This window comes from Anabrus simplex, chromosome 6, assembly GCF_040414725.1.
Source record: "Anabrus simplex isolate iqAnaSimp1 chromosome 6, ASM4041472v1, whole genome shotgun sequence".
NCBI classification, from domain to species: Eukaryota; Metazoa; Arthropoda; class Insecta; order Orthoptera; family Tettigoniidae; genus Anabrus; species Anabrus simplex.
This window is the reverse complement of record NC_090270.1, coordinates 283321337-283334656: the sequence shown is the minus strand read 5'-3', so window position 1 is coordinate 283334656 and position 13320 is coordinate 283321337. Positions and strand designations below refer to the sequence as shown.

Here is a 13320-nt window from a genome sequence, read left to right as displayed (position 1 = left end):
GGCCTGGTGTAGATAATCTTGTGGTTCTGTCCCTTAAAATAACTGATCTCAACAAATCTATTAATTAAAGTAACTGTTAAATACAGCTACATCAGTTGTTAACTTGCATACCCAAGAAAGACAATATTGTATTCTTTAGTTTCTCAATGGATAACTCTACTTTCTACTGTGGTCTTCTGCATATCCACCGATAATAATGGTAATTCAAAAATTGACTCTGAACATAAGAGAAACATATTTCAATCTAAGACAATTTTATGCACATTTTCCTACAATTATTTTCTTATGAACTTTAATTACTAAGAGAATTTACATGTTGTGTATCTTTCACAAACATCTCGTCAAATTTCCTCATTTTTTATGAGTGACATGTTGTACCTCAACATGCAAAATTCATTGTATTTCTGGAGGCCAGAACGTACACTCGCCATCAGTGAGCTGTCATCTGTAGAACGGTGACCAAGGTGCGCATTCTTCTCAGGGCCAAAAAGGTGATAATTCAAAGGTACCAGATCAGGGCTACAAAGATAAATATTTATTAGGAAGTAAAATAGTCACTAATTATTAAACATGAAGAACTGACAGTGAAAATATGACATTACTATGAATAAAGTCACTGAAGTGCAATTACAAAGGTCGAAATGTAGCTGAAGAAGAGGAAGCAAAGTTTATCCCAGTTAGCAATTGCTCCCAAACTAACATGAGGTCTTGCAGTATCATAGAGGAGCAGGATGCTGTTTATTTCTTTAGGGGTGAACTTTACAAATGCAAGCTTTCAGTTTCTCAAGAGCTTTCACTCTGTATTAACTGTGTGAACAGTTTCCAGAGATGCTGGTGTACTGGAATTTTGTCCTGCAGGAGCGCTTTGATGTGCCAGTAAATCTACTGACGCAAGGCTGATGTATTTGAGCACCTTCAAATACCACCAGACTGAGCAAAGATCAAATCCAGAAGGCCAGCACTTTACCTCTGAGCTACACATTCCGGTCCAGCAAATTCAACTTTCTTCTGTTACTCGCATGGGCATTATTAGCATGGTACTCAACTGAACTGTATCTTGTTTACCAGGTTTTTCCCCATCTCGAAGATTTCCTAGACTGTCAAATAGAAGTGGGACTCTCTCATACATCCAAGACTTGCTCACAATAATGTTACCCAGTTTCTTAAAAATATATAAGGTTATATAAGAAGCAAGCTACAAGCCTTATTTACAGGAAGTTTCATGAGAAATTCAAGCTGTAAATTAAATTAGACATATTAGTATATAAGGGCCATGAAGTACACTCTAAGATAAATGTTTAAAATACAAACATTTACAATTTTCAAAATTTGGCAATGATAGCAAAATAGTACATTAACAGCTGTAAGTTTTATTACCTGGTATATGTACACAATTAGAACTCAAGTGTTCAATCCTGTGGACAGACCCTGGACTGTACACATATAAATAAGTCAGAGCAAATGTTATTTGATTCTAAATAAACTAGCCTTCCAGCCAAGTCTTTGGAGTTCTTAGCAGCTTGAAACCGAATTAGTTGATTGAGGAGAACTACACAGTTCAAAAACATTAGGGGAATGTGTTTTTGAATGTATGCCATGCTCCACAAAACAATACCTCACACCCAGGTTTATTACCAACTAAACCTTTATTCTTTACCGCCCAAGTATACAAAAGAACATCGATGGATTCATTTTCAGAACAGAAATGGAAATGTCCAAATAGGGGCAAAAACAAAGTGATAACAGTCTTCAAGAGTGGATTTTTATCACAGTTGGAGAGATTCAGTATGGTGTATGTCCTCCACGAGCATTTATCACAGCTTGGCACCTATGTGGCATGCTCCATATAAGTCGACAAAGGTCATGTTGCGGTATCAGGTCCCATTCTTCAATGAGAGGCTGTTCAAGGTCTTGGAGAGTCTGTGGTAGAACAGAATGCCCACGAACACTTCTGTCAAGCCTACACATGCTCGATGGGATTAAGGTCGGGACTCACTGCTGGCCATTCCATCTCTTGAATGTCCAGTTCTCGCAAGACAGCTCTGGTGATGTGTGCTACATGAGCCCTGGCACTGTCGTGCATGATACGAATTCATGGCTAACACCGTATGCAGCAACCATTACCTGCTGTAGCAGTATCTGTTCGATGTACCCCCTGCAGTGGTAATATTACCACGGGCGACAAGATCCGTAGGCCATCAATACTGATGCCACCCCACACATCATAGAACCTTGCCCGAATCAGTCACCTTCCTGGACAACACTTGGCATGTACTGCTCACCACGGCGCCTCCATACACGTTGACATCTATCACACTGTGTCGGGGAAAACTGGACTTGTCTGTGAACAACACAGGTTTCCATTGGAGAAGTTGCCAGTTGACATGGGTACGGGCAAACAGAAGGTAAGCTGTGCGATGTTGCTGCATTAAACGGGACGCTCGAACAGGACGTCTGAGTTGTAAGGACACTTCTCTTAACCTGTTCCTTACTGTCTGGTCAGACACCGTGACTCCAGTGACCCTCCTGAGGTCTTGTTGCAGTTCTCTGGGAGTTGTTGAATGACACCGCAACGCACAGATGGTCAGATATTGGTGGGGTTGTCATGCATCCATGACCTTGTCCAACCCTCCTTGTGAACTGGCCTGTCTCAATGTAGAGATTCCACAAGCGTTGAATAACTGACGGAGAGACATTGAGATCCACAGCAACATGATGAAAAGTCCATCCTTTCTGGATCAAAGTGATGGCCCTTGCGACTTGAACCTCATTATGATGTCTCATGGGATATGCTGGTTTACGTACAACATGCCCAAATGACCACAGTAGTCTGTGTACCTCACAACGACATACTTTGTTTGGAGGGGTCACCTGACAGTTTAATGCATGGCTATGCCTACAGATGGAGTATAACTTTGATTTGACATACCTTGAGCAGCTAAGGTCTTAAGGAATGCTGTACGACCATTGGAACCCCACCTAACAAATTAATGTTCACATACCAGACATTACAAAACATGTTACCCTAATTTTTTTAACTGTGTATAATGCATGTCTAAGTAGAATGATGCAAGTGTAATACTGATATAACTTGAAACAGTATCCTTTAACTCATGGGTAAATAACGCAAGTATCGAACTCGAATTATTATTATTATTATTATTATTATTATTATTATTATTATTATTATTTTAATTATGACTTGTAATGTATGACTATGAAGTGTTTACATCCATTTAGTATTAGTATTATTATTATTTACGTAGTCGGATGATCGCATTATTTGTGAGGTTATGCCATGAAACATGTACTGTGTATAGACATTTATATTTATATGAATTCAGTTAATGTAAGAACCTGTATATAATTTATTACTACCTGTATATATGATGTGTATTCCACTACAGTATTGTGAAACACACTGTAACATCCAGAATGATGTATCATTGACACTAGATGATGGTAGAATATTCTGTACACTATATCGATGTATTAAGCACTCTAGAACATACAAGAAGGTATTTTGTAACATATCTTTCTAGAAGCCTGTCCAGGCACATACACACTGAAAAAAATGGAAATTGCAACACCCAGAACGAGTGGTGCTACATTGCTGCAATTGAACATGCAGGACGAGTGTTCAGTTGTGATTCGATGATTACACTTTTAGATCCCTTTGACCGCAAGTTTGGACAACAATCAATACAGGATGTGCCCACCACGAGCTGCAATACATTGATGAATTCGTCGAGGCATGGAGTCAATAAGGCCCTGGATCGCTTCCTGAGGAATTGTGGCCCATGCTTGCTGCACTGCATAGGTCAGTTGTTTCAGAGTTGTTGGTGGCTGAGGATGGTTGGCCAGTTGTCGATCCATCATGTCCCACACATGCTCAATGGGACTAAGGTCCGGGGATCTGGCGGGCCATTCTAAGGTTATGTCGTGAAGAGCTTCTCTGGAGATGCGTGCAGTGTGAACCCGGGCATTGTCCTGCTGAAACATCCCATTAGCAATGTTCGCCATCATAGGGACAACCACTGGATTGAGTACCCTATCAATGTACTGTCGAGCAGTCATAGTGCCCTTAACAAGTACTAATTGTGATTTCACATTAAAGCCAATAGCTCCCCAGACCATAATGCTTGGTGTTGGCCCTGTGTGCCTCTCAACAATAAGATCTGGGTGGCCCTTCTCCCCGGTACGTCGGCGCACACGATTCCGGCGATCATTGCGGGCAAGACAGAAGCGCGATTCATCACCAAAGACGACTCTATGTCATTCGTCGACCCACGTCGATCTTTCTCGACACCAGGCCAGCCTAACACATCGCTGTTGTGGGGTCAATGGAACACCTGCAGGAACACGGGCTCATAAGCCAGCTGCACGCAGGTGATTACCAACTGTTTGTTGTGTAACGTGGGTTGCCACAGCTGCTCAAATTTGTGCTGCTGTTGCATGGGGTTCCATCCGGGTCATGCGAATGATGCGGCGATCCTCTCTCACAGTTGTCTGTCGTGCTGGGCCTGTGTCAGGTCTACGAGTGTGGGTACCTTAATTTGACCACTGCTGCCATACACGTTGTACCGTAGATGCCTGTCGGCCAACATGTGCAGCGACAGTGCTTAGCGATAATCCAGCCTCACACAGCCCAATAATCCGAGCCCTCTCAAACGGCGACAGTTGTTGATAGCGTGCTCTTCTCTGTCGTCAAGGCATGTTTGATGGGGAACACTTCACTGCACAGACTGCAAGTCAACTACGCTACACCAGAGTCCGTATACTGGAGTTGATTCCTCCGCGACCAATCACGTGGGGAGACCTGTAGCAACAATCCAATGGGTCTGAAACTTTGATTGTTTACATACCTACATGTCATCGTTCCATATCTTGAAAATCAACACAAACGACCAATGCCTTCATGGTGTTGTAATTTCCATTTTCTTAAGTATATAAGGAGGTGGTCTTGTTGGTAGAGACGAGTTATCGCTTCGTTGGAGTTATGGTTTACCTGGAGTTGTTTTGATCAGACGTGTGTCGTGCTAGTGAGTGTTTGAAGTATGTGAATTGGTTTAGTAAAGTTGGTAGTTGACGTGCAGTGGTTAGAGTCTCCATGTGCTTCGTGATAGGCAGTTGTTAAAAATGGTGGTTTGTTGATGTTCTCGGAATGAACTGTGTTGTTTGTGAAACAGTGATTAAGGTTATGTGTGTTTAATTTGTAAATAATTGTAAATAAATCCGTGTATGCAAGTTGACAGCATTTTGTGTGCGTCTTTGTGGCTACATCAAAAATAATAGATTTGAATCTCGGATTAATCAAACACCTCTTCTGTGCTTTCCTTGGATTCTTTATCTCTTTTGTAGTTGTGTTTAGATCTGTATTCCTCTTAAGAAGTGTAAAAAGTTTTCCTTCATTCTAGCACAAATCTTTCATTAATAGACATCAGATCTTAGCTTTTTATCTCTTGTTTTCCGTAAGACCATATTAAGCCTACGTGTGACAATTACACTGACTGACAGAGCAAATGCAACACCAAGAAGGAGTGGTCAGAACTTTATGCCAATTGCAGGGTAGACTGACGTCACTGAGGTATGCTCATGATGTGAAATGCGCCGCTGTGCTGCGCACGTAGCGAACGATAAATGGGACACGGCGTTGGCGAATGGCCCACTTCGTACCGTGATTTCTCAGCCGACAGTCATTGTAGAACGTGTTGTCGTGTGCCACAGGACACGTGTATAGCTAAGAATGCCAGGCCGCCGTCAACGGAGGCATTTCCAGCAGACAGACGACTTTACGAGGGGTATGGTGATCGGGCTGAGAAGGGCAGGTTGGTCGCTTCGTCAAATCGCAGCCGATACCCATAGGGATGTGTCCACGGTGCAGCGCCTGTGGCGAAGATGGTTGGCGCAGGGACATGTGGCACGTGCGAGGGGTCCAGGCGCAGCCCGAGTGACGTCAGCACGCGAGGATCGGCGCATCCGCCGCCAAGCGGTGGCAGCCCCGCACGCCACGTCAACCGCCATTCTTCAGCATGTGCAAGACACCCTGGCTGTTCCAATATCGACCAGAACAATTTCCCGTCGATTGGTTGAAGGAGGCTTGCACTCCCGGCGTCCGCTCAGAAGACTACCATTGACTCCACAGCATAGACGTGCACGCCTGGCATGGTGCCGGGCTAGAGCGACTTGGATGAGGGAATGGCGGAACGTCGTGTTCTCCGATGAGTCACGCTTCTGTTCTGTCAGTGATAGTCACCGCAGACGAGTGTGGCGTCGGCGTGGAGAAAGGTCAAATCCGGCAGTAACTGTGGAGCGCCCTACCGCTAGACAACGCGGCATCATGGTTTGGGGCGCTATTGCGTATGATTCCACGTCACCTCTAGTGCGTATTCAAGGCACGTTAAATGCCCACCGCTACGTGCAATATGTGCTGCGGCCGGTGGCACTCCCGTACCTTCATGGGCTGCCCAATGCTCTGTTTCAGCAGGATAATGCCCGCCCACACACTGCTCGCATCTCCCAACAGGCTCTACGAGGTGTACAGATGCTTCCGTGGCCAGCGTACTCTCCGGATCTCTCACCAATCGAACACGTGTGGGATCTCATTGGACGCCGTTTGCAAACTCTGCCCCAGCCTCGTACGGACGACCAACTGTGGCAAATGGTTGACAGAGAATGGAGAACCATCCCTCAGGACACCATCCGCACTCTTATTGACTCTGTACCTCGACGTGTTTCTGCGTGCATCGTCGCTCGCAGTGGTCCTACATCCTACTGAGTCGATGCCGTGCGCATTGTGTAACCTGCATTACGGTTTGAAATAAACATCAATTATTCGTCCGTGCCGTCTCTGTTTTTTCCCCAACTTTCATCCCTTTCGAACCACTCCTTCTTGGTGTTGCATTTGCTCTGTCAGTCAGTGTATGTGTGTTATGTACCTACCGTCACAGTAAATACAATTTTATAGTGCCTTTATCTATTTTGACCTTATAACATATTTTTGTCTTTTTGAGTCTAAAAGAACCTTTTGTTTTGCTTTAAATATATATTTAATAAAATAAACAGTAATATTATTAATTTATTATATTATTAAGTTTGCACAATATGCATCTAAAATGAAGATGCAAGCCAGTCAGTATATTTAATTTGATTATACACTTATGTTCATAAAAAACACACCATGAAAGACTAGAGATAGGATGTCCATATTGATTAGTATGTTCTGTACCGGGCGAGCTGGCCGTACGGTTAGGGGCAGGCAGCTATGAGCTTGCATCCAGGAGATAGCGGGTTCAAATCTCACTGCCGGCAGCCCTGAAGATGGTTTTCCGTGGTTTCCCATTTTCACACCAGAAAAGTGCTGGGGCTGTGCCTTAAATAAGGCCATCGCCACTTCCTTCCCACTCCTAACCCATTCCTGTCCCATCGTCGCCATAAGACCTATCTGTGTCGGTGTGACTTAAAACCAATTGTAAAAAAAAAAAAAAGTATGTTCTGTGGAAACGATTAGCATTTCAGTCACCTAGGTGCAGCATGTGTCCTGTTGCCTAGTAAGCACTGGATCCTCCATGGCCACAGATAACTTGTTTCATGCGTGATGGTATCGACGCATATAAGGCACGAATGGCATCCTGGGGTATAGCCAACCATGCTGCATTCACCTGGTTCCACAGTTCATCTTTGGTGGTTGGCAATGGGTCACAGCGCCGCACCCATCGTTTCACCATATCCCGCACATTTTCGACTGGCAACAAGTCCAGTTATTGGATGGGCCAGGGCAACAGTCTGACATCCTGTGACAACAAGAAAGCATGTGTTCGTGCAGCAACATGTGGTCGTGCATTGTCCTGCTGAAATATGGCGTCTGGGGTGTCGTGCAAAAAGGGTCAGGCTACGGGTCGCAGGATGTCATTCATGTAGGTCAAACTGTTCACAGTACCCTGACATGCACCAACTGTGATTTCTGGTTGTACCCATTAGCACACCACACCATAAGGCCTTGAGTTGGCGCTGTATGTCTTGTACAAAAGCAGTCAATGTGATGCCACTCACCCTGTCTGCGGTGAACCAATATGCGATTAAACTGAAACAAGAAATAAAGTGGTTCAACCTATTCAATACAAGGAAAATAAGAAATGTAAACTTTACATTCTTATTTGATTAAAGCGGGACCGGTTTCGACCACTATTCTGAGTCATCATCAGCCGATTAAATAAAAATATAAAACAATGCATAGGAAAACAATAAGTAAAGGAAGTCTTTCACTGAAAGCAGTTCAAGAAGCACTATAACACTATGGGGATTAGCACTGCGTGATGTAAGACCCTAAAATCCAGAAGAAGTAGAAGATCAGTCATTTAAATGAAGCAAGATGCAAGTTCTTGACGAGCAGCATAACTTACGTAATGTGCGGCACTGTGCTTCAAAATGTTTATGAGAATTGGTGAATAGTTCAGTGAACAAGCCTGCAAATACTGCTAGGCGTGAAGTTACAGTATAATTTAATAAATTTGAAGTTCTAAAATTATATAGAAGTCTAAGATAAGTCACTTAAATGAGGTAAGATGCAAATTCTTGAACAGCAGCACTACATACATAATGTCCGGCACTGTGCTTCTAAATGCTAATGAAACTCGGTGAATGGTTCAATGATCAAGCCTGCAAATGTTTCTAGGCGCAAAATATATAATACAATTTAATATAATTTGAGTTATACAGGGTTATTCACCTAACATGTTACACAGAAATAACTTCTAAACCATTAAAGATAACGGCATTCTGTTTTCATATTCGTAAATGGTACCCAGGGCATTGTAAATTAACGTGCTACTTAGTCTCATGGGGTGATTAATAACTGAGATATTGATACTTACTCCATATTTTTAAATGGAACAGCACAAATTCATACAGCTGGCCTAAAAGATCAACTACGTACAAGTTCAAATATGTAAGTATTTTCAAAATCGGACAATTAATTTTTGAGATATAAAATAGAACAGCATGCGCGGTTTTGCTCCCGCATCAGACGGTGTGAAGTCGGGCAAGGACATATTGAGGCGCGAGCCTTCCTGGCCTGGATTCCAGCCACAGAACGGATACCAGGCATGTACTGTAAACATAATGTGATGTACTGTAACATACCCTGGGTGTGCAACGTTATTGTATGACTGGCGAACACACAATGGGGAAGGGAGATTAAAGTTGTATTGTTTTGTTTTGACATGTGTCAGTTTAGCGTTTATTTCTCACGGATGGGAATGGGAAGGATTTGGAAAGGAAGTCGGCCGTGGCCTATCACAAAGGTACCTAACCGGTATTTTCCTGGTGTTGAACATGGGACACCATAAAAATCACTTTCAGGTTAGGCGAGGCAGGACTCGAACCTATGCTCTCCCGAATGCACGCTACTACAGTCGTGCTGGAGATCTGCAGAGATTAATGCATGTAAAATAAAACATAAATAATAGTGTTGCTGCCATCTCACTACGATCAGCTCTGAACATTTGCTTTTCTAGAAGGAGCTCTTCCGGTGTTTTGTGTTATGCAGTGTTTATTTCTCAACTCATAGAGTAGTATGAACTGTACACTAAAACCAGTGACAATTATAGCTTTCGTTATGTTCCTTTCAAGGCAAAGTATTTTATTCCTTTTTAAACACATCAACCCTTTCTGTCTTGTCATGTGTTCGTCTGTCATACACACTTTGCAAACCCATCACATGTGTACGAGGTGCTTACATGATTGGTATCCATTCTGTGGCTGAACTCACTCCCAGGAAACTGCTTGCGCCTCACTATGTCCTTGCCCGTCTTCACGCCGTCTAATGCGGCATGCAAAACAGCATATGCTGTTCTTACTTATATCTCAAAAAGTAATTGTTCGATTTTGAAAATACTTACATATTTGAACTTGTACGCAGATGAACTTTTAAATCAGCTCTATGAATTTGTGCCGTTCCATTTCAAAATATGGAGTTAGTATCAATATCTCGGTTGTTAATCACCCCATGAGACTAAGTATCGCGTTATTTTACAAGACCCTGCGTACCATTTATGAATATGGAAACAGAATGATGATATCTTTAATGGTTTAGAAGTTATTTCCGTGTAACATGTTAGGTGAATAACCCTGTATATTAATGATTATAGGATATTGTATGATGGATTCTTTAAAGATGCAGAAGAGTTGACATAAAAAACAATTGTGAGGATAAAAACGTTAAAAAGGGCAATATTGGAAACAAATGAAAAACGCATATGCATAGCGTGTTATTTCTTGAAGATAAGAGTTTGGGTCGTATTTGAGGTAGTGTAAGGTATGAATTTAAATTTGAATGTTGTAATGATCTGAACTGTTGGTGATATTATAGTATACTGTTCAATTCGGAATTTTTTTTTTCCGAGAGGAAAAATGAAAAGTAAATATAGGATATGGTAATAAATGAGGAGAATTAGTAGAATATTAATAGAACTGGAAGTTAAAAGAAGATAGGAAAGGATAGGATAGGGAGATAAAGGAGGTAAAGTTTAGGGTGGGTTAGATGGATGGGGTATTGGAGGTAGAAAACGTGGGTAGGAACTGTGAAAGGCGTGGAAAATTGAATTCAGGTTTAGAAATTTAGCATTTTTTAGAAGAAGAATTAGGCAGTCAAATAGAATACTGGGTTTTTCAGCAATGTCGTTTAAATTGAAATTAGGGTTGAAGTATTGGTCAAGGTGAATAAAATGATTTTCACTAGTATTTAAAAGGGGGCCTTTGTTAATGATTTAAAGTGTTTTTATGTCTTTTTCAATATTGGTGAAATTATGTTTAGAGTCTTGTATGTGTTGTCCTATTGTAGAGAATTTGTTAATGGCGTTGATATGTTCGGAGTATCTGACATTAAAGTTGCGTCCAACCTGTCCAATGTATGAGGCGCTGCAGTTGTTACATTTGAATCTGTATACTCCAGATTTAGAAAAAGTATTAGATATATTTAATGATTTAGAGTTGTGTAATATATCAAGATTTCTGTTATTGGTTCTAAAAGAAATTTTCATGTAGTGTTTTTTAAGAATGTTGGTTATTTTATAAGGATGTTGAGTGAAAGTAAAAGTGGAAAATGCAGTGGATTTGGTTTTGTCTTTTGTTAACGTGGTTTTAGGACGGTGTTTGAGTTTGTTGGTGATATGGTTTATGAGAGTTGTTAAAGCAATTAAATATAGCGATAGTACAGGTGGGGTTAAATTCGTTATTTAAATCTCTTTTAGACATAGCGGTTTTGAAGGCACAAAAAATTAGGCTGTTACAAGTAGCACCTTTATGTGCTTGAGGGTGTGCAGTATCCTGTCGTATTGTGGTTGATGTTTGGGTTGGTTTTCCGAAAATTTTGTAAGTTAAAAAAGAAGGATGTCTAGTTATAGCAAATACAGTAGAGACAATACGCAACACTTCCGGATTTAGCCTTGTTAAAATGGGAGACAATTCGCAAGTGCAAGTGGATAAATAAATAATGTCTAGGAATAAAGTATTGCTAAAATATTAACTCCAAAGTTGCTAAAGCAATTCTGGATACATGAACGAAGAATTATTTAACAGGTTATTATTTAAAGGCTGAAATTAGACATATAATCAAGATGTGAAATGGACTGCTGTGAAAGGGCTTGATCTTTCATTTATGCATTAATTTCTTAGCTTTAGCATACTGCCTGAACTTTCACGGCTAGATTTGTCTTTTTTTCTCATTTAAAAGCATTGTACATCACATTAGGACACTTGTCAATAAAAATATCGGCATATTCCTTACACACATGAGTCAATAAATTTACATTTAAGAGCTGGACAATTTTCCTTTTAACTTGAAACCTATTAATAGAAAGAAAATCTATAAATTTAGCTGCAAAAACATTCAAAATTTCCCTATAAGCAATACTTGCCATTACCAGGGTAAAGCAAATCTGCATCATCATATTTCTTAAATCACCCATATTTTCTTCAGTGCTTGACAATGCATTACAGCATTCCAAATAGGGTAACTTGGAACATAACCAGCCACACACATATATGCATATGCATTTTCCTGAATTAAATCAAAACCCACAGATCACACCTAAAACAACACATCGGTATTGAAGGTTAACTGCTCCACTAATACAATAAAATAAGCTTATTATATTTTAAGCCAGTTAAAATATGGGTCGCGCAGGTCAGAACTTTAGTAAGTAGGCCTTCTATAAAAATATCTTTGTAACTGGAAGAATATATGTGCAAACACAGTACTTACTTACAATTTCTTGTCATGAGGGAAATGGAAGAAAGACCACGAATCCTTCTGCACTTCATAGTAATTGCAGCCAAACGCAGCACATCTTTCCACTCATATTGGCATGAGATATAAAGGAATGACACATGCTACTATTTACTTATGTCAACTTAATGCAAACGCATAAATAACCCCAAAAACTTCACAAACAAATACACATGCTCTTATGACAGAATCAGTAACTCTCAGGTCACTCCCCTAGATAGAGCTCTAATCGCTGTCCCTCGATATCTCGCAGAGTGTCGCGTATTGTCTCTACTGTATTTGGTTATAGTTAAGTCTAGATAATTAAGAGTTTTGAATTGTTCTGATTCAAGGGTGAATTTAATGTTGGAGTCAATGTTGTTAAGAAGAAGTGTAGAGGCTGCATTGGTTGATACTTCATTCAAGATTACTAACGTGTCATCAACATAACTGGCCAAGAGGCTGTTAGAGAAATTATAATTAAAATTAATTTTTGTGTTTTCTAAGAAATCGAGATATATTTTGGCTAGAATGCCTGAAGCTGGTGAGCCCATAGCTAAACCATCTTGTTGGTAAATGGTGTTATCAAAGGTGAAATAATTAAGGTTGATGACCAATTTTAAGATTGACATAAAGGCTTGAATTTTTAGTTTATTCAGATTACTGAATTTGTTTAAGTTGTTATTTATTATGGGGAATAATTTGGAAATTGGAATACTGGGATTCATGTTTACAATGTCAAAAGAATGGAGACAAAAATGTGGTTGGATGTCGAAGTTCTTTAATTTGTCGATTAATTCAGAAGTATTTTTGATAGATTTATTGGATAAAAATCGATAAATTTTAGTAAACATTTTTGGATGAATTTAAATTATATAAGGGATTGGGTCTGTAATTGATTGTTGGGCAGATCGGAACGTTAGTTTTATGAATTTTGGGAAGGGCTTTGGCAGTGGGTAGGCCTGGGTTCATGTTTATTAATTTAGTTTTTTCTTGATCTGTGAGGAGAAAGGAAGCATTTTTTAAAGTTTGTTTGAGCAGACGTTGGATTTTCC

General features: G+C 40.5%; 1 protein-coding gene across 1 annotated transcript in view; it reads right to left on the bottom strand.

Annotated features, from left to right (window-relative positions):
* Positions 1-252: 252 nt before the first annotated feature.
* The window catches only part of Ing5 (inhibitor of growth protein 5), a 206863-nt gene continuing 193795 nt past the window's right edge, over positions 253-13320 (bottom strand). Inside the window, exon 6 of the mRNA XM_067150450.2 lies at positions 253-519. Within this exon, the coding sequence (XP_067006551.1) occupies positions 342-519 (178 nt within the window). The 3' untranslated portion in view covers positions 253-341. The remainder of the gene's footprint in view (positions 520-13320) is intronic.